The sequence below is a fragment of the Grampus griseus genome (assembly GCF_964374135.1).
Source record: "Grampus griseus genome assembly, chromosome: 4".
NCBI classification, from domain to species: domain Eukaryota; kingdom Metazoa; phylum Chordata; class Mammalia; order Artiodactyla; family Delphinidae; genus Grampus; species Grampus griseus.
This window is the reverse complement of record NC_138997.1, coordinates 87,679,513-87,701,727: the sequence shown is the minus strand read 5'-3', so window position 1 is coordinate 87,701,727 and position 22,215 is coordinate 87,679,513. Positions and strand designations below refer to the sequence as shown.

At 34.9% G+C, this 22,215-nt stretch overlaps 1 protein-coding gene across 5 annotated transcripts in view; it reads left to right on the top strand.

Moving 5' to 3' along the window:
* The window catches only part of PCDH7 (protocadherin 7), a gene marked incomplete at its 5' end in the record, with an annotated part of 409,595 nt that extends 387,847 nt beyond the window's left edge, over positions 1-21,748 (top strand). For 3 of the 5 annotated variants that reach the window (XM_082652842.1, XM_082652844.1, XM_082652843.1), the window contains one exon: positions 17,569-21,748. In XM_082652842.1, the coding sequence (XP_082508968.1) occupies positions 17,569-17,945 (377 nt within the window). In that variant the 3' untranslated portion in view covers positions 17,946-21,748. The remainder of the gene's footprint in view (positions 1-17,568) is intronic. The other 2 variants (XM_082652846.1, XM_082652845.1) reach the window with 2 other exon arrangements.
* Positions 21,749-22,215: the final 467 nt, after the last annotated feature.

The window sequence follows — 22,215 nt, the reverse complement described above, 5'->3', positions numbered from 1 at the left end:
TATAAAATACAATGCTACTTGCCAGACAAATCACTAACTTACGTACACCTAATCTTTGAAATTAAATTAGTTTACATTTCTTGTAAGCTTCCTGTAGTATGCATTTTTAACATTTATTAATTTCAATAATTTTAAAATAAACTTATTAAAAGATGTCTTTTTTCATCTACTATTCTGGGGCTTTATTTTAAAGAAATGTATTTGGCAGTATAATTTATAGTACAAAAACATGAATTTATCATCTTTCATATATGAAAACTATTGTTTTTCTATAATTAATTGATAAATATTCTAAAAATGTAAGCTTTTGACTCCTTTAAATTATGCCAAGAAAAGAAGACATTGATTAAAAATATATAATTTTTGATAATTTAGAATCAATATTCTCCCATTCAAATATATGTGTGGAAAAGATACATAGCATAGTAGAGTAACAGTGACGATAACAGCAGAAAAATATACTAACAGTGATGATAACAGCAGAAAAATATACTGTGTTTCTATATGTAGATCTTTATGCTAAGCACTCAACACTCTTGTCTCATTTAATCCTCATAACAGCCCAATGCGATAGGCTCTGTTAAGTAATTTGCCGGAGGTTACATTGTGGGTAAGTGGAAGAACGTGGACTCAATCAGACTTCCTTTGCTCAGATCCCAGGGTGTTAATCACTCTGATTCATTGATTCCCTCCAGTGAAGAGATGAAAGTAAAGGTTTTCACAAAGTGAATGTAAAAGTTTACACTGTGCATGGTTCCCTGGTTTTTTGCTCCGAGATACCATTATGAAAAAGTATGAGGTATGTAAGTGTACTTAAAGGCACCACTCTTTACCTCATTATATTTTAATGTACATTGATTTCCCCATCCCTACAGACTAAATCTCAGCTTCGTGGGTTGCAACTATATATTCTCAAATAATCTAAAATTTTGGATATTAATCAGTTTCCTGATTAATACAGGGAATCAAGTTAGATAAGTATCACCCAGATATCTCTTTGTGTTCATTTTCTCTTAAGAATCAGTACAGTCAGGTTTTCTTTCCCAATTTAACCAACCCAATTGTGATTAATAAGTCCTACCTAATCTCTTTGGTGCTTTGTTTGCCGGAAATGACTGTCCATACTTCTTTTTCTATTCTTAAAGCATTTATTTCCACTCTCACATTCAGTTCACCAAGGAGTGGTTCAGCATCTCCTGTTCTCAGAAGTTCAGCCCAGCACACTGTGGTTTCCAAACATGGCTTTTCTGTCTCTGGAATGAAAATGATCCAAAACCTCAAAATTGAGGTGTCTTTCTACCATGTAGAATTAAAAATGGACACATATTATGAAGACGCAACCTTTTCTTAGCTGAATATGGCTTTAATAATAGTAGAAGTTTGAGGCTTTTTACCAACATAGTAGTTTACACTCCTTATTTTGACTTAGATACAAAATTCTTCATCCCATTCAAAGACCAACTGAGGGACAGCTGTCCCAATGTCATTCAGGCCCTGGAACTTCTACACACGTTTCTTGAGTTTTCACCTTTCTGTTTGTTCCAACTAAAAATGTTCCCCTTATTTCAATCTAAGACTGTTGAGATTCCTACTATATCTGAAGTCCAGAGACATTGCTTTTTCTAGCTTTCTTCTATGTATAGGGAAATGCTTTTCTACTTGAATTCAGCTTAGGTAAATATGCCTTTTTTCCTACTTATAACATGAGTTTATAATACATTGATGTGTTATTGATTGAGAGAGAGTGTGGTATAGCAGTTAAGAGCATAGCTCTGAAGTCAGAATGTCTGGGTTTGCAACCTCATTAACACTCACTATATGCAAACTCTTGGGTAACTCACTTAACTTCTCTGTGCTTTAGTTTCCTCATCTGTAAAATGGGGGCAATATACCACCTGCCCCACAAGGTTGCTGTGAGCATTGAATGAGTTAATATTTGTAATGTCTTAGAATAGTGCCTGATGCATCAATATTTCTTGAATGAATGAATTTACTTTTGCAGGTTATGTTACCATAATAGTGTGACCTATCTTCCCTGAAACTGAAAACTTCATGCCAGCTTTTTGCAGTAAAGTTTGTCTCTTATTTTCTCTGTATAGTGAAATTTCCTCTGTGTTCCCCTGTCCTGTCATAGCCAAGTCCTAATTCCACTAGTCCTTGGCTTATTTGCAGAAAGAGAAGGTTGACAAATTAGCAAAATTCCCACCAAATACTTCACTTAAGTGCTCACAGAGTACAATGCAATGATTAATACAGTACACAAAAATTTTAACTATGCCATTTAAAGGAAACTCCTAAAGCATATGCTTTAGTGATGATTTTCATTACAATACTTGTAGTTTTATCTTTTTTTTTTTTTTTTTGGTATAGTATTGATTCATTTGAATTGTACAAGACCCTGGGCAAAACACAAAAGCTTGCTAAAATTAATTCCATCTAGCCAGTCTGTTTTGCCTAAGAGCCAGTGAAGCTAATTCATTGAACACATGGAAAAATCTGTTTACACCATGAAACCTCTTTTCCTATGCGATGCCCACTGCTGGCAAAGTAAAAACTGAAAACATTGGCAAAAAAAAAAAAAAAAAAGAGACTTAAATAAAGAGCATGCATGGCAGAAGGTAGAGATAAATAGTTGATCATCACTCTCTGCTAATCTCACTGTACTCTGCGTTGTTGCATTACCATAATTTTGCCACGATTATCTGTGAAATTATGTTGACTGTTAAGTTCTGATTCATGCTTTTCTTAAGTCATCTGCAGAAGAGATGACATTCTAATTGCACTCCTGAATTTTTTTGCACTATGAGTTTGTTAAGCACAGAAACGTTTTACTTAAAAAAAAAAAAGCCCTAAATGTATGTAGTTTGACATTGTGACAGATTAATACATAGGCATTAGACCAGCGGTACAATTAGACAGCTTAAATGTGTCCTACATCTTAATGTCTATATGACTTTAAGAAGTCATATTAAGTTTTCCTTTTTTAAAGGGTCTGTTGCCATTTTGCTGATTGATATAAATCAAAGTCTATCCGAGGATTTAAGTGGATTATGAGAAGGTTCATCACGATTACACATAATTCTAGAAAATTGGAATCTAGGGAATTAACTGTAAATTCAGAATGTCCCAAGGTAAGAAACTGTATTTACAGTAGACTTCCTGAAGTGGTTATTGAGGATGTGACTAACTCTTATTTGTTGAGTTAACTGAATTCTTTTTTTTGTGTGTGGTATGCGGGCCTCTCACTGTTGTGGCCTCTCCCGTTGTGGAGCACAGGCTCCGGACGCGCAGGCTCAGCGGCCATGGCCCACGGGCCCAGCCGCTCTGTGGCATGTGGGATCTTCCCAGACTGGGGCATGAACCCGTGTCCCCTGCATCGGCAGGCGGACTCTCAACCACTGCGCCACCAGGGAAGCCCCTGAATTCCTTTTTAATGAGGATAAAATTTTAGTCTCTGAAGTACAATTTGAAATGACAGATAAAAATACAATTTAAAATTCACATGACATTGTGTGCATATTAAAATTATATTTTATATTAAATATCACATAATATATAGCTTACTCAGAAGTAGCCAGAAGTACACAGATTTCTACATGATATGATTTAAGCTATAGATTCAGTGTGACCCAGAATAAAATATTTATTTTACATAGGGACTGAGTACACACATATAAATATACATACACATACTTTTTAAAAACTACAACAAAATATTTACGAAATAATGTGAACATGGTGTAAACTGGTTATAACCTTGTAAGTGGGTTCAACCACCAACCAGAGGATCATGATTCTCTGTTTGAAAAGCACTGATGTAAATTGCCCATGATCCTACTCACTTAACATGTACCCATCAGGTTGCTACGAAAAGGCAAATAAGATTTATTGAACTAAGATAGGTAGGCATATTGCCTACAATAGTTCCTATTAAAATACACCCACATTACAAGAATGAGAGAAGAGAGCTTTCTTCTTTTCATTTTCCATCACATAGAATACCTTTCCTTCATGACTCCATGCTTTGAAATTTTTCTTCTATGATACAAGCTGTGTAAAAGCCCAAAATAAATTTTATTTCCCAAGTTTATTATTGAAAGATTTGTATAACTGCCAACCAGAGGTCCTGAAAACATTAAAATAACTATAAAATAGCTACCACCCATGACCAAAGAAGCTTAACAAATTAGTTCATACGTGTAGCCTTGTGACCACTAAGTATAGGCTTTTCCCCTTAGACTTTACTTTGCATCCACTACTGCTTCCAGTGACCCCACTAGCCTGTCCCAGGCTGAGGATGAGGACTGCATATTTTTCTGTAAAATATATCCATGGGTTATTTCAATCAATTCCATTGTTCTGTTGGAAAGCAAATCTCAACTAGAGATTATAGGACAGGCTCTGAAAGAGGGTAAGGAGAGTGAGTAGTAAAGAAATTCATTCAGATCTGCACATACTGAAACACTTCACCTTCTGTTATTGGCCAATTACATTGTGTTTGCAATTAACATATGTCCTTATCCTCCATTTACCTATGGCCATTGTGGAATTAGACAGAATCATCAGGGATGACATGCAATATGTCTCCCTACCTGTTTTATTTTTAAATTAATTAATTAATTAATTAATTAATTAGTTTGGCTGTGTTGGGTCTTCGTTTCTGTGCGAGGGCTTCCTCCAGTTGCAGCGAGCGGGGTCACTCTTCATCACGGTGCGCGGGCCTCTCACTGTCGTGGCCTCTTATTGTGGAGCACAGGCTCCAGACACGCAGGATCAGTAGTTGTGGCTCATGGGCCCAGTTGCTCCGCGGCACGTGGGATCCTCCCAGACCAGGGCTCGAACCCATGTCCCCTGCATTGGCAGGCAGACTCTCAACCACTGCACTACCAGGGAAGCCCTCCCTACCTGGTTTTGATCCATCCATTAAAAAGGCACTTATTGAGCATGTGACTGGCTCGGTGCTAGCGTCCCAAGTACACAGTTAAGTAACTTGTGAATCCTAGCCACAGGGAGTTACATGTTACAGAAAAAGTCACATGAATGGTTTAGTGCAATACATTAAATGCTGTGGTAGAGACAGGCATAGGATGAAGACTAGAGAGGCAAAGAGAAGTCAGAATTAGACAGCCTGGTTAGAAGAAATCTCAAAGTTAAAATGCTGAAACTGGATTTTGAAGTATTTGTGGGAGACTGATGACAAGGCAATGAATAGCAGAAGAAGCAAGGCATTAGGATTATGAAGACATGGAACAGCAAAGGGCTTTCTAGAAATGACAACTACAGTAGGTCTGTTGAAGTGGCAAATGGGAGCATATAAGAATGGAAAGAGGTAAGCAGGACCCTGATCCTGAAGGAACTTCTGTGCAAAAATACAAAGTTGGAAACATATATCGAAATTTATAGAAGAGGGTTTTAAAGTAGGGAGAGATTTATTCTACTTACTGTTCTTAAAACTATCATAAGGGTGCTTTTTAATTAGGCACTTTCCTGCTAATTACTAAGAGGGAACAGGACAAACAGACAAATGTGACACAAGTAATAAATATTAGGAAGTCAAAAGCACCATAATAATCTGACAGCCATCATTAAGGTTGTACCCTGGTACCTGGCTCTCCTTCCTATATGTTATGCCAAATTCTCTTTCTTTTCTTTTCTTGGGAATCACACTACCCAAATTTTGAATGCCTTAAAGTGGATTCTCTGGTAATAATCCCAGAGACAGCTATCACTGAGGGCCGGAGGAGGAAGATGTTATCACTCAGAAAGGAGAGCTGTTAGCACTTTGCTGGACTTTGTTGATTGGTCAGATACAAATAACTTGCACTATTAGATACTAGAATGTAGCAAAATTTTCAAAAGTGTAAAACAAAAATTCCTGAGCAGATACTCAAAAATTAGGTAAACATGACTCAATGAAAACTTTGAAAATCAAAATTTTTCCACTCCATTTCCTTCAATGGATGAAATATGGGTAGAAAGGACCAAATATATGCTGTCTTACTCTGAGCAGAGAAGTGGTGAGAGTGTGTATCAGTTGCCATTGCAACTGTAACAAATTACTAGAAACTCAGTGTCTTAGAACAACAAAAATTTATTCTCTTACAGTTCTGTAAGTCAGAGGTCTGACCATGGGTCTCCAGGAGCTAAAATCAAAGTCTCAGCAGCACTGCCTTCCTTTCTGGAAGATTGAGGAGACAATCTGTTTCCTTGCCTTTTCCAGTCTCTGGAGCCTGTCCACATTCTTTGGTTTGTATCCTAGCCGCCTATAATCTCCCTATTTTAAGGACAGTTTATTAGGAAAATTACCACCTGCAACCTTAATTTTCCTTTGCCCTGTGATCTAACATGTTCACAGGTTCTGGGGACTAGGATGTAGACATTTTAGGAGGGGAACCATCTTTCCGCCTACCACAGTAAGGTTGTGGGCTCAGTGAGGCATTTACAGCGTCACAGGGAGCATTTGAAGTGCCTCTGAATCCATGGAGCATGAAAAGGTATAATGTAGGCATAAGAGGATCTCCAGAGCTTGCTTATCTGCTCATCACAGGCTCACAGGGAGATTCAACAGTGAGACTTAGTCACTCTCTGAAGAAATAGGAAGTAAATAAAGGAAAACATTTCAATGAGCAGCAAAAATCAATGAAGCAAACTGATCCAGTTTTGCTTCATTGATTTCCCCCACTTGAACTGCTCATTGAGTCCTGTTTGCTAGTCATCAGAGATCATTTCCTTCCTTTTCCTTTTATTTACCTGCTCTAAGCTCCCAAGCCCTTCAACACTCTTTTGGTCCTAATCGTGTTTGCCAATTTTAGTTTAACTGATCAACTTATTGACCAGAGTTAAGGAGCCAGTATTCCAACAGTTTTTAAACTCTCCCCATAAATATTGTTTCAGCTCCTACTAAAAAGCTTTCAGAGCCTCATCTCTCAAAAGTACTTCAGGACTCAGGGTTTTTGTGAAACTTTCCTCAGTAAGGAACACAAAGGAGGAACTCTATCTTTCTCCCGGATCATAATAACTAATAGAATTCCGTTACAACACAGCTTCTTGTTACAGGAGTATTTTCAACTAGATAAGCTTTCTGTATGATAAATATTTCAACAGGTGCTCCCATGCAAATAATTTGAGAATGTGTTTTTAAAATGGCCACATCATTAGAATAATTGTATAGTTTCTCAGGATCACTACATTGAAGGAGAAAATGAACAGGTGTTGTGATTTTGCCACATTTAGAAAAAATTAATAAAGTAATATCTTTAGTAAATCTAAATTGCTATGATTTTCCTCTGTGGAAAAAATAATCATATTATGTTACAGTTCTATTTCATACATGATTTGAGCTTTAACATAGCCTATTTTAGACTTTCACACAAAATAATGCATTGAAAAAATACATAGAAAAAATTTATATCATATTATGGCTACTGTAGTGATTCTCTTTCTTTTTAAAACATTCCCAAATACTAAATTAATTTGTTTCAATATTTAACATGTTCACATTCAATGTTTAGATATTTAATACCAGCTACTTATTATACAACCTATTTTGTAACTTTTCACTTTAAAAAATGCTTTATCATGAGGGAACCCTGCTACACTGTTGGTGGGAATGTAAATTGGTGCAGCCGCTATGGAAAACAGTATGGCAGTTCCTTAAAACCTAAAAATAGAACTACCATATGATCCAGTAATCCCACTCCTAAGCATGTATCTGTAAAAGAGGAAAACTCTAATTCAAAAAGATACATGCACGCTATTCACAGCAGCACTATTTACAATAGCCAAGACATGGAAGCAACCTAAATGTCCATCGACTGAGGAATGGATAAAGAAGATGTGAGATACACACACACACACACACACACACACACACACACATATATACACACACAATGAAATATTATTCAGCTATAAAAAAGAATGAACTATTGATATTTGCAGCAACATGGATGGACCTAGATTCCATCAGCATTAATTCACCACTTACTGAGTGAAGTAAGTCAGATGGAGAAAGACAAATATTATATGATATCATTTACATGTGGAATCTAAAAAATAATACAAATGAATCTATATACAAAAGAGAAACAGACTCACAGACATAGAAAACAAACTTATGGTTACCCAAGAGGAAAGTAGAAGGGATAAATTAGGAGTACGGGATTAACAAATATACACCACTACATATAAAATAGATAAACCACAAGTGTTTACTGTATAGCACAGGGAACCATATTCAATATCTTGTAATAACCTATACTATAAAAGAATTCAAATATATATATGTATAACTGAATCACTTTGCCATACACTTGAAACTAACACAATATTATAAATCAACTGTACTTCAATTAAAAAATGCTTTATCATGGTTTATATGGGAGGAAAGAAGGTTTGAGAAAATATACTTTAATTGATTTTTCCAGTTTCCTTTTTTTCAGCTTTTTTATTTGTATAGAATTACATGTTATATGAAGAAGCAAAGATAAAATGGGCACTGCCTTCAAGACTACAATCCAAAGATAATATTCTTACAGTTAATAGAGCCTTTATGTATTATTTTAGAATAAATATCCATTCCTAAAGACAATGTTAATATTTCTTGAGGATATATATTTTACAATTTTTTAGCCAGTATTGAAAACATTGAAGATTTGAGATCATTACTGGAAAGTGACTCTAAATTGATATTTGCAACTCTTTTAGAAGCATTCACTTCACACTTTACTGTATGTAAAACAAATGTACAGTGGCTAACACATTTTATTAATTAAAAAAAACTCATCTGTATCATTATTGTTTTGTATAAAGTTCCTTAATGACAAGAATTCACCTATTCATCTCCCTTCTCATGGTTAGTGAAGATCCAGCTGCTGGCAATTCAAGACACCGGTGTAAATGTTGGATGTAGATTCTAGGAAAGAAAATACATTTCAAGTTAGTGATCAGCAATCAGTAAAATCCACCCACAAGTATGAATCTGCTATTAATACAAAGCCTTATAACTTGTTGGGGGTTTTTAGATTTAGGCATTTAAACGACCTACGTACAATATTAACATAATCAAATCTAAATTATTTTCCTTACTTCTAAATACGTGTTTCAGAATTTGTTTTTTTGTTTGTTAATTTTAAATCATTCTGTCACTGTTTGAATGGCAATTTATTTACCACATGTAAATTTCTATATTTCAAGGATGAATGTTGATCTGTTAAATATTTCTTAACCAGTGATTTAAACTCAAATGAAAAAAGGTATCAGTATAAAAATGCACCCTTCTTTCTTCCATCCACCAGGATGCTGAAACCCTTACTCTGGTATCTTGAACCCCACTGAAATTTTATGCGGACTTTATGGGCACATGCTTTATGGAGGGAGGCAATACTTACACTTTTCATCAGATTATTAGTCTATGACACCCAAAGCAAATAATTTCTAATTTAAGGAAACCCAAGAGACCAGAAGAAAAATCATGAAAGCTTTGATTATTGCAGTGGAAAAATAAACATAAATGACCCACACAACCAGAATTTGGTCTATTTTCAGTGGGATGATCAACCGCTAACTTGTGTAATAGTGTCCCCAATGTCATTCTGGGTTTTATAAACTCTTCTGATCAATTTTGGAGCATCTTCTCATTTCCAGCACTTAATTCCTCTCCTTTCACTCTCCTCCCTTAATACTCCCTTAACCTCCACCACGTCTAATTTTGCATTCGTGAATAGGGAAATCAAAGTGAAGCCCCAGCTCTGATGTGCATAAATAGATCACTCTCCAGCAGCCACCATACATTTTTCTGCTGTAGTGCAGTTTTCATGTACCAACCAGCAGAATCATGTTTGAGTTGATTCAGCAGGACTGCTTGAGACTTGGCTTGCAGTCTCCACTGTATACGCTAATACCACATTCAGAATGACAGTGGTCTAAGCCTCAGGGCAGTAAATGCTTCTTGAGATACATTCAATTGCTGTTTAACTGAGTTTAGCCTAAGGTACAGAGAAAAGTTGCTGATGCTTTCAAACCTGTTTAAACATTTTAATATTGTCTTGGCATGTCAGCCCGAACTAGAGCACTGTTAGGTGAAAAATGCAGTGAAATCCTGTAATTACAGGACCAAAATTTCCAGAGCTTTCTATGGGAGACCTCTGCTTGAACTACTGATTAAATGTGCTTACAGCCCTGAAAATGTTTATGCTTTCCATAATATTGGTCAGTTTGTTGCCCATGATAAGAAGACATAAAAGAAGTAGAATATATTGTTGCCACATCTCAGGGTGTTTTTTGATTTACTGCAGATAATATAGTATGTCCATGATCATGATCTCAGTGACTTATTGCTGCCTCAAGGAACTCTCCCCACCCCCTAAAGAGACAAAATCAAACAAACAAGCATAACTTATGAGCTTCAAACAACAAAGATTGATTACTTTTATACTTCTGTGGATTGACTATTGCTTCTTTTGCAAGTTTTGCCTGGATCACTCATGTGGCTGCATTCACTTGGGGGCTTCACTGGGGGTAGGCTCCACTGGGCCAACTGAGGTAACTTAGTCTGTCTCTCAAAAAATGTTTCATCTTCAAAGAGGCTAGATCACGCTTTCTGTCAGAATGGAGATGGCAGTCTTCCAAGGGCAAAAGCAGAAGCTGCTAGGACTCTTGAGACCTCTCCTGGAAATTGCACAGTATCACTCCAGTTGTCAAAGCTAGCCCAGCTTCAAGGGCTGTGGAAATAGGATCTCGACAGTAGGGGCAGTGATGTCACACTCCAAAGGGCTGTGTATAGGAAGATGAGAGGAACGTCTGGCCTTATTTTGCAACTTAAAACAAGCACGTACATACATCATAAAGTCTGCGTAGTTTGTATGCTAGATGGCTTTTATGTCTCATTGTTTTTGATCTCTGAAGGGTGTACCGCATGTACGACCGCTTTTTGTTGTCTTTTCTTGATTTTCAACCTCTTAGTCTTAGCTTATTGCTAATTTTTAACATGTCATTAAAAGGGAGCTCTTTTTTTTTTATGTTGTGGCCCATGCAGGCAAAGCAAGATAACAACCCAACATCTTAGGGGCAAGTCTCTTTCAAATGAAAACGATTAATTGTGAGGTTGATCTGTTTAGGTTGTAAAGATAACTGCAACTAATAGAGCATTTGCCCTTCAGTTTTGAGCAACTATAATGACAAATTCTGAATAAATCTTCACTGCCAAAGTCTTAATAAAGACGTGTTAAGGGGAACATCTGATATAAGTAACCAGTGACCACTGTATTTTCCTAAGTAGGTGGTAGCTCTGGCATACTGCAGACTCTATCAGCATAAATCCATGAGTACTATTGGAAAAGAAACTCCAAATACATGCCCTCTTGACTGATGATTGTTACTAGGTCCACAGTAAGTTATCTGAAATCCTTGGAAACAAATAAATCTTAAAAATTAAATCTTTCATATATTATAAAAGGTAATATCATGCATGTATATAATTTTAAAGATCAAAGAGTCTGAGACAGTGTCCTTAATTAAACACTGTTTCTCCCGGAAAACATAAATATTCACACTATGTGAGATAAATAAAGATGAAAAATAACCTTGTACTGAAAGTCAGGTTTGTTGTAAATTTATGGGAAAAAAAACTTTTGGTTTTCAAAGCTATTTTGAGGACTGAGTTGCATATAAGGGATTGTGCACCTGAAGTTTCTAATATTTACTGAGGGCCCACTGTGTGTCAAGAATTATTACAAATACTTTACCTTTATTAACACATTAAATCTTCACAATAATCCTAAGAAGTTAATTCATTCTTATGCTCTTTATAAAGATGAGGAAATTTAAATGAATCAAGTAACTTGTTTAAAGTTACATACTTATTAAGTGACAAAGTTAGGATTTGAGTTCAGGGATCCTGGTTCTGGAGCCTATTCCCTTAATACCCATTCATTCAGGGAAGACGGCAGAGAGGAAAAAAAAATCTATACTTCTTTAAATCTCTCCAGGGGCTGTGACCTACTATTTACCTAAAATCTACAAGGCACCAGACACCATGATATAAACTTTATATACATTAACTCATTTATCCCCATAATACATGGGAAGTAGGTATTATTACTTCACATATGAGGAACTTGAGGCTCAAAGAAATTATGTCCAAAGTCACACAATTTATACATAATGGGATCAGAATCACACTCAGCACTGCTGGGACTCCTAATCTCCCGTTCTTTTCACAAGTTCCACTCTGTCCTGAGAGAAGCACTCAGGAGAGGTATAATTGAGAGTGAAGTAAGGGTTGGTTGGATAAACGATCTTTATTCTCTTCTAATTCAGTTGAATCAAGTGATTTCATGATAACTTAGAATACAATGTAGAAATCTTAACCCCCTTGTAGTAACACTGGATAACACTTACTTGCAAAACTATAAATTTCCCCTTCTTCCAGAAAGTGTTGGGATATTTGGAGGATCACTTACTGCTTATCTGAGTCAGTGATTTCCATCTTCTTCATGATCTGTTATGTGCTTATCTTTAACTTTCCCAAATTCCCCAAATAGATCAAAGACGGGGATCTTTAGGCCATTTATATAAAAAAGCCAAGTCTGACTCAGTACTCAATTTTTGGATCTCGCCCCCTCACACCTAAATTTTATTGCCTATAATAATAATGTTCCAGTAAAACATTTATGTAATTATTTGTTCTCAGATTTATTATGTAAGGCAAAAGTAAATCATTTTCTGACAGCTATTATAAAATAAAGCATTTGATTGAATCATTAGAATAAAAATGATATTTTCATTTGGACTAAAGAAAATAAAGGTAATGTTAAATTATTTGTTGGAACATCAACAGATTTATCTGCCTTTATTTGTTGTTCATCCTTTTGTAAAAGTTGTTTGTAGTCCACCAAATTCCACCAGAATTAGGTGTGTCTCTAGAAAAAGAAATCTTTGGATAACTGGAAGTCAAGACATATAAAGAGAGAAATAAGTACTTTAAAAAGGAATAAGGGAAAAGGTGCCTGTGTGTGATTTTTCTCCTCAAAAGAAGAGAATAGCACAATTTTTTATTTGCAAAATTTTGTCAAATAATGTTAAGAATGTGCTAAGTGCACAGGAAGGATGTGACTGTCTCGGAGTCTACACATTGATTAGCAATCCATTTATTTCATACGGTCAGAGAATTATTTGTATATTAAACAAATAAGCAATTGATACATATAGCTTTAAGTATCTGAGCTTAAAGCAAAACAAAACAAAGAAAAACTCTGGAAATATTTAAAAACTAAATGCAACATTTTCATGCTTCTTTTAGGAAATGGAAATAATCCTTTTATCTTCAGCCCCAAGCCAAGGGTCTGGAATAGGAATGGGTGACCAGGATTCTGGCAGAATGCATAACTGAGTCCATCAAAATCTTTACTGGTGCAGAGCTGTCTTTAAGAGTCTTAACAATTCCAGTGCTCTCCTATAATAATACTTCTAAAGGCTTCTGAATTGTATAGGACAGCTTCCTGAAACATCAAATGCCTCCATAAATCTGGGCTTTCCTTTTTATTTCTAATGATGCTACGTATTGTCTGTCGCTACTTGCTGAGGTCATTGCAGCAGTATCTTCTCACCACCCACTCATTTCCCTGCCTCTTAAGAGCAAATACATTTCTTTTCAGAGAAAGAACTTGACTTCTTAAATTAGTTATAATTACCTCCACTTTAGGAAATGTATAGTTTTAAAAAGGTTGAATTATTATTTTTTTCATTAAGTAGTAAAATTTGTGTCTTTGTGGCATCTATTTCCTGTGCTCGTCAGATATGTTTTTTTTCTCTTTCTTTGGGGACTCTAGCTTTTTCTTATGGCTGTGGGTAGCAGTAATTGACCTCTAAATAACTTTGTTGTTACATTTTAAGAAGAAGCAATATGGTGTTATGGAAAACACTAAAGTGAAAGTCAAAACACTTGTTCTTTGGCCTCAGCTCTTCCGTAGTCTGGACCCCTCACTGTTTCCATCCTCCTTGCTGTTGGGTTGAGGTGATAAGTAAAAGAGATGAAATGTGGGGAAGTATTTTATGTGTTGTACATTGTTTGATATTATGATGGCTGAAAACTGTCTACTTTTGAGAGGGAAATTAACTTTATGTCTAAGAAAGGACTTTAACTTTCTAAAGTTATGTAACGTTTCTAGTAAATAGCATAGCTAGGTAAAAATGGAGAACTCTGCAAATGATGCTAAAGCAACAACAAGAGCTAATGAATACGATTTCTACTTCCAGTCCTTTCAAGATTTGATATGACTGAGTGCGTGTGTAGGGGGGAACCTCTAAGGAACTGAGTTGGTTATGGAAAATGCTGATAAAGAATACCATTATATTTTGATACAGAACATTTTACTTTTTTAATTGATTTACTCAGTACCAAGTAAACAGAGTTCTGATTAACTATTTTCCATTTCCACTCAGGTCAAAATGAAAGGGAAGAGTACTAAACTAAAGCGTGAAATAATGTTCTTAGATATCACAAAACACCTTCTTCAGTGGAAGACTGAAAGACTAAGAAGGATTACTATTTATGGAAGATCTGCCTCTGTAATTCCACAACAAATAGGACATTTTAAGAGTATATCTTTTATAAAAAAGAGAAAAAAGTGCATTTGATGATTCTGTAAGACCCCATATAACTTTTGTCTTTTAAAAAACATATATATGTAATATCTACTTGAATAATTAAAATAAGAAAATACAGAAACACAGAAAAATACTATTCCACTCATGCCTTCCTTTAATAGATTGCATCATAATATAAATTGTGTTAGTTGATCATTAGCATTTTTTGAGGATTCATTTGAGTCATCAAGATTGGAAGTTTTGATTGCTTGTGATGAATCTCTTATAGCCTTTCTTGATTATTTTCTAAATTTGATGATAAACACTGCAACATGTCTCAACCAATTAGTCTTGTCAACTTCCACTGTGGTCCCCAATCAAGTCTTTGACTTTGGAAATGACAGGAGATCCTTATTAAAAGTCATGCTTATAACCCAGACTATGAAGTAAAGGCTGAGGGAATGAATTGAAGAGTATCTCACTCCTAGTTGACTGGAAATTGAGTCAATCTAAATGAATATAATTTTTTTATGAGCTACAGGGAGTTCAAGGTGCACAAGTTAAGTATAACAGGTGGGAAGAGATGTTAAAGTATTAAGGTAGCTCTATGAGCTATCCCTAAATGCATCTCAAACAAAGAAAAAACAAGGTGCTATGAATTTCAAACAGAAAACACAAATTAATCCCCAAAGAGCAGCGACCTGTGTAAGTCATTGTGTAAGTAAACTGTCACATTTCGTGAGACTTAAGTAAATATAGAGAGATGATTGGAGACTATTCTGGGTCAGTTCTGCAGGGAATGACAACCACATTTGTAGAGATTTTTCCTATTTCAGTAGCAAAATTTCTGATTATTGTCTTGTGTCCTTGGTAGGCATAAGAAAAAAAGAAAAGCTTGAATTTATTTAAGCAGTGACAAAAAAAGGAATGTTTATAGTAAAAAGTAGATCTGATCTCACACTTTGCATTTTTATAAGGTTTTCTTTCTTTCTTTCTTTCTTTTTTTTTTTTTTTTTTTGGTCTGTTCAAAGAATTTAGGTCAGCTTCAAATAAGCAAAGTATCCCAAGACAAGAAATATTCCCAAAGAACTCAATTTGCTCATTTAAACTGACCAGATTACAAAAACCATTCACAAAATTTGTCAATAGTTTGATTTTTAAAATGCATCTAAAATTTGTGTTTGAGAGACAGAGGGAATTTAGCACAAAAAGATAAGTAGAAAAGTGCTTTATTTTTTGATGATAAAATTAATAGGATCTGCTCACTTAAAAGTCAAATAGTAGTATTTGCAACTACAATAAATAATTATCTTTGCAATTTACCTTTGGAAAAGAGAAAAGTAATTCTAGATTTCCTATGAAGAATAATGGGATTTCCTTGCTGAACTCTGAGCACACAGCATAAAAATCTCAGGTCACAGTGGTTCAAAAATCAATGAGCTGACAAATGTCAATATTTCGGTTATCCACCCATCACTGTAGGAAAAAAATGACATGTAGTATTGGACTGCCTTGATTTAGGAGTTTTGGCAGGATAAAAATTCTAAAAATATCCTTATACAAATGATAATCAAATAGGAATATCATTACAAACTACAGGGGATGTTGCATGGAGGCAAAAGCAGAGGGTTTAAATATATTGGATATAATTTAAATAACCCCCTATTCTATTTTAAACCAAGTCTACCCAGGATGCATATGCAAATCTCACTGATTTCATTTGTTGTGAATATATTTGCAGAGGTTAAATTTGTCAGTCTTTTAAGTCCCAAGCCTTGTAATAAAATGGTACTGAATGATATAAATTGGAGTATAGTCATGTTAGTCATATTATGTTCTTTTTTTTGGCAATAAAAGAAACTGTAAAATATATTAAATAAAACCCTAGAGGTAGTTTTCTTAGAATCTGTTGAGGTGAAGCAGGTTTTTCTCTCTCTCTCACTCTCTTTTTCAAACCAAAACAAAATTTGTTAAAAAAATATTTTTAATAGTAAGAAAATATATAACTGTTCTCCAAAGACAGACACATATAATGATATAACTTAGCTTTATAGAAATAGAAGACAGATATTTCCCACTCCATTAGGCAACACCATTAATTAAGAATACAAGCCATTTCATCAAAATTGTAGAAGTTTTGACTCGATTTACCCAATACATTGCATTTCATATAATATTTCCATTCAGCAAACACACTGGCAGATGTATTTCTATGTGAACACTCAACGGACTATACTACAGCACACACTAGGTCATTAACAAGGTGGGAGGCAGGAGCGTGTGGGCTAGAGTGGGGTAGGTGGTGATACTGCTAGTGTGCTCACACTTGGAACCCACTAGTACTTTGCTTTTTTACTTTTTAACCACATAATGTGCTGTCAATTTAGGTTCTACTTCTGAGTCACCCTGATGTTTTATAATGTATTTTTACTATAAGGTTTTGCATATTTGCATTCTATGAATAATGTAGAAGCAGGAAGGAATCCAATTGGCAAAGGTACACGATTTCTGGGATAATTTATAAATACAGAAAATTATCTTTTTGGATTCAATAACTTTCCTTATGCATGTGGAAAAATTTGTACCCATAAAAATATACATGTGTACTTTATTTCTACTTGAGAATATGCACATGTACCTGTCCTGTAACACATGCATATATACCTGTCTGTTCTACACACTTAAATTTATCAGTTTGTCCATTCCTCTCTTTCTATAACATTTGATGTTTTTGCAAAACCTTATCTTTATTGGATATGAAATAAAAATTGTTCTATGAGATGATGAACAGCAGGGTGTTGAAAAAAGGGAAATAATATGGTAAAGGAAATATAGATATGTAATATATATTATATAAATGTAATATATATATATATATATATATATATATATATATATATATATCCCCTCCAATTTTATATAGGTCAGGAAAACCTATTGAGAAATGGCCAACTTTAATGGCTCCGTCTCCTTGAATTTCAGATTCAAGACCTCTTCCAGATGTAGCCCTAACTGGGAAGTGTACCCGTGAGTGTGATGAGTATGGCCACTCAGACTCCTGCTGGATGCCCGTCCGCACTTCTCCGGAGAGGAAGAAGAGCCAGCCCAAACTATCTACTTTCATGCCTGTTGATGAACGAGGAAGCCAGGAAAAGCTGGCCAATGGCGAAGCCGCCATCATGGGCGACCGCAACAGAAACCTCCTGAACAAAAAGTTGACCTCATCCTATGAGACCTTCAGTGCAGCTAGTTTCAGCAAAAATGAGGAAGCCAACACTGAGGATATTCCCCTTACAAAAACGGGGGAATACAAGCCATCTCCTGTCAATACTCTCACTAGAAGAGAAGTTTACCTGTAGGCTATAAAGAAGCAACAGCAAAGTTTTTTTCATGTATGAGAAGGAGGATAAGGGGTGAAAAACCTTACAAAACAAAACCTTGTAATCAAAAAGAGGGGGTTACCAAAGAGACAAAGCTTTGCCTGCCACTTCTGCCTCCAGATCGGGCCTTTAGTGAATGATACTGTTTAGCCTGATTGTAATATACAATGTAGAAACCATCCTTGTTACTTGCATGTCTAATCCCCTCACTGATTCCCAACACTGGCTCTCTCTCTTCCCCACCCCCCTCCAGAAAACAAACAAACAAACAAACAAACAAAAAAGATGGTTGCAAGTTTCCTTCATGGTAACAAGCCTGATTAGCAGAACACAGCACACTCTCATTATCCCTAAGCTGAAGTATGATTTTAGTCACTTTGATTTAGTTCGAATGTCATCTGGTTGGTCAAAAGAAAGCAGATCAGGTGAAATATATTTCAGACGTGTGATCAGAAATGATTAATCACCATGGAAGGCAATCCCTCAAAAATGATAAGAGTCCTTCTAAAGGTATAGTCCTTACAGAGGGGAACTCCAGAAGCAGCATTTGGGGGAGGATCACAGCTTTAATATTGTAACAAAGGCTGAAAACTAAACAATACCTGGTTGGAGATTGCAGTCCCAAATTGGCATATGTTGTTTTTCTCAAGTCAGAAGCATCAATTTCAATCCCATACCTGTATTGAATATTCTTAGTATATACATAATCTTGACCACATGTATCAATTACACTAGTTATAAGTTGTAAAAAATTATATATATATTTTTCAGAACAGCACCACTATTATCAACTAACTGGAACAATTATGTCATTAACAGGCCGAAGATCATGCGGCAGATCAGGGAAATCATGAAGTAGATTTGGTCTTGATGTGGAAATCCATTAAGTAACAAAAGTCACTGAACCCAGGCATGCACAGAAGTCCTCAAACACCAGTTTATTTTACATTTTCTCTATACCCAGAAAGCGTGCATTTTCTTTTAAAATGGATTTTCTTTGAAAGCTCAGAAAATGAAAAGTCAATGAGACATATTTTTGGTATTAAAATAGACAATTAGTTGAGGTTAAAGTTTAGTTTCAAAAATATTATCAGGGAAGATTTTACTTTTTAAAATCATATTTGTGGGTAGGTAGGGTAAGAAAGATACATCAGCATATAGTCTTTAAGTTCACTATAATCATTGTACAGTCAGGTTATGCTTGCTGGTCTTATCCACATTTCAAACGACCAAGTGCAATTTTTACGTGTTCAGTGCACTCTTCCATGTTAATAAAAGTGCATTAATTTTCAATCCTGTGCAATGTGGCACATTTTGAGACTCATAACTTTGAAACAAGGTGACACCCTAAAAGACTTACTCATTAATGTGATTTGAATGTTATTTAACATAATCTCCTAAAACCAAGCCAGAGTAAACAAGAAAGAAATGAGTTCTGGGCAGTGACATGTCTCATGGTATACACATCTCAAAGTTAGAAAATATGCAGTTTTTTCCAGTGTAATATAAAGAAACAGAATATGCAGGTTTTGAGTCACTTCCTCTACAGAGGATAATTTAATACAATTGGAAATTGAGCTGAGACATTCAGAAAAAGTAACAATCCAGGGACAGACTAGGTAGTGAAATGTAGAAAATATGTAGCTCTGGATAGTTTCATGCTTTGCAATATTTCTCAGACTACAACATGAAGCAGCCTGGAATATAGGTTGTTAATTCACTATAGGTCATCAAATGCTTATCTTTGAAAACCACTTCTCTGTTTGGTGGGGTACTCTTTGAAAACCACTCCTCTGTTTGGTGGGGTACCCCCACTCTTTGGTGGGGTCATTTCCTTATGCTCTTTCTTAAATGGAGTTTTCATCTTGATGTTAGTTTATGTGTAATAGTTAGGATGAAAGAAGATATGTAATTGAAGAAACAAAAACATTGGACTAAAATATCAATAATTGAACATGTTTATGTTTGATTATTATTTACATTATGGAAAGATACAATTCTAGTACTTTGTTAGGAAACTGCATTAAAGCAGTTCTGCCTTGTATAATCTGTAAGTACCTATTAAGACAAAATACTTCTAAAGATACTTATGAAATGTATACATATTTTTTCTTGCACGTTACAAAGGAAATATTCAATTGCATAACACATGTGTGCAGCAAACTTTTTAATGCATTTTTTTCTTTCTTTCATGAGACACTTGAAACATTAGATAGCTCATTTCACTCTATCTTAAAACCCTTCTGTTGTCTATAAAGCTAATACGGGTCATATGGGCTCTTTGGATTAATTGGATCCACATTCCCCAATGACGTCTGCACAACATTCAAGACAGCCATGTCATTGTCATTTAACTTGTGAGCCTCTTTAGAACTAAAATGGGTATGAAAGAATAAAATTCAGTGTACTGTAAGTATTTGCAGTAATTCTAGTAGAATTAGCTATCATAACATGTTTATTATTATAATGAGTTGGCATGACACAGAAATATATTTTGTGTTTGTATGACTTTTATTTTGAATAGGTTAAATTTGGTGCCACTCCATATATAGAGTGCTTTTGAAAAAAATCAATAAAAAGAAACAAAAAAAATAATAAATGAGTGAATGCAAAATAAGCAACTGTGCCTTTTATACCTGTTGTTATGGTAAAAAAACGGTTGTTGGGTTTGGACAATGAGGGGAAATGGGCTATTCTCACCTTTTTTGACCTTGTATATTTATCCATGTTTATTTTCTGAAAATAATAAATAATATATTAAAAATTTGCCTTCTGACAAACTCAGATAGTGGAACAGTCTTAAATATCATTCATTCATAAAACAAAATTTATATGGGCTGCTTAATTCTGTCTAGAAGGCTAAAACATTTATTGTAATAGTAACACAGAGATTATCAGGGGTGAAGTCAGTCCATTTTGCAAGGTAAAATATTGATTTACAATTTGTATTCTTTCTTTTTTTGTTGTTATTTTTCTTTTAACTGCTGTTTCACTTTGGTTGTACAGTATATAAACCATATTTGTTTTCTGTACACAAGAAGCTCAAGTGAATTTTGCATGCATTATACATTAGGACACATTTATAAATTGAGTAACTATATAAATTTATGTGTATTACAACGTCTGTAGCTTCAGTCTAAAATTTAATGCTCATTTGGAACCTCCAGATATCATTATGGTTTCTGACTGGCCTGCTGCCTGAGTTTCAGAAAACAAGGGAGGCATTATTTTTATGGGAAGAAAACTAAGATGGTAATGAAGATGTCTGGCTGAAAGGCTACCCTAGGAAGCTGTCTTATAGGAAAATAAAACACAGAGACCAGAAGAAACTGCCAAGAATCAAAGAATCAAACAGCTATCCTAAAACAGGCATGAGAAATCTGAAGATCTCAGTAGTTTTAGGTATATTGTATCAGTAATAAATATACAATGTGTCCTTAAGGAAAAAAAAAAAAAAAGAGTGAAGATGATCATGAGTATCGTAAAGCTTGTTAGTTGTGACCTGGGCAGAGGTATATATAACATCTGGAGGAAGGCATCATTTTTTCAGCTACCTAGGGTTTACTTTCAGACAAGTTTTCCTACATTTTAAAGCACTTGCATTCAGTGTGGTACGATCCGTTTGTAATGTTAATCATTGACTATTGTTCTGCTACTTGGATGTTGATAGTGAAGCAGAGAACAATTTATCATCGTTTATTATGAGTCACTATGCACGCAACTATGCTAAACATGGCAAAATGTATTAAACACTTGTCCAGTCCAACTATTTATGAAATACTTTATATAATTTAATTTGCTTTTGTACAGTTTTATGTAAATAAATTGCTTGTCATTTTTGTCTCTGCAGATTAAAATATAACATGGTCAAATGGCTTCACACTTGTCAGTGTACTTCTCTGTTGACAGGTAATTCAATTTTGATTGGACGAGAAGTGAATGGATGCATGTACCAGTTTGATTTTAAATGGTATGATTTCTGCTAAATGAAGATGGAATAAGGAAGATGATGCTGCAGTAATTGTTGATTTAGAGGGCACTGGGCATAACTGTTTATTACTTTGCCTTATAATGGAATAGACCTTGGATTCTTCAGTTTCATCAAAATAATTCCTGAGACATTTACCTAGCTGGCTTTGAAATCTTAAGTCTACAGTGGAAGAACTTCTCATCAGTAATATAAAAATTGATTTTTTTCAGGTGTTATCTAGAGAAATTTTACATTTCAGATAAAATTAATTCAAAGTCA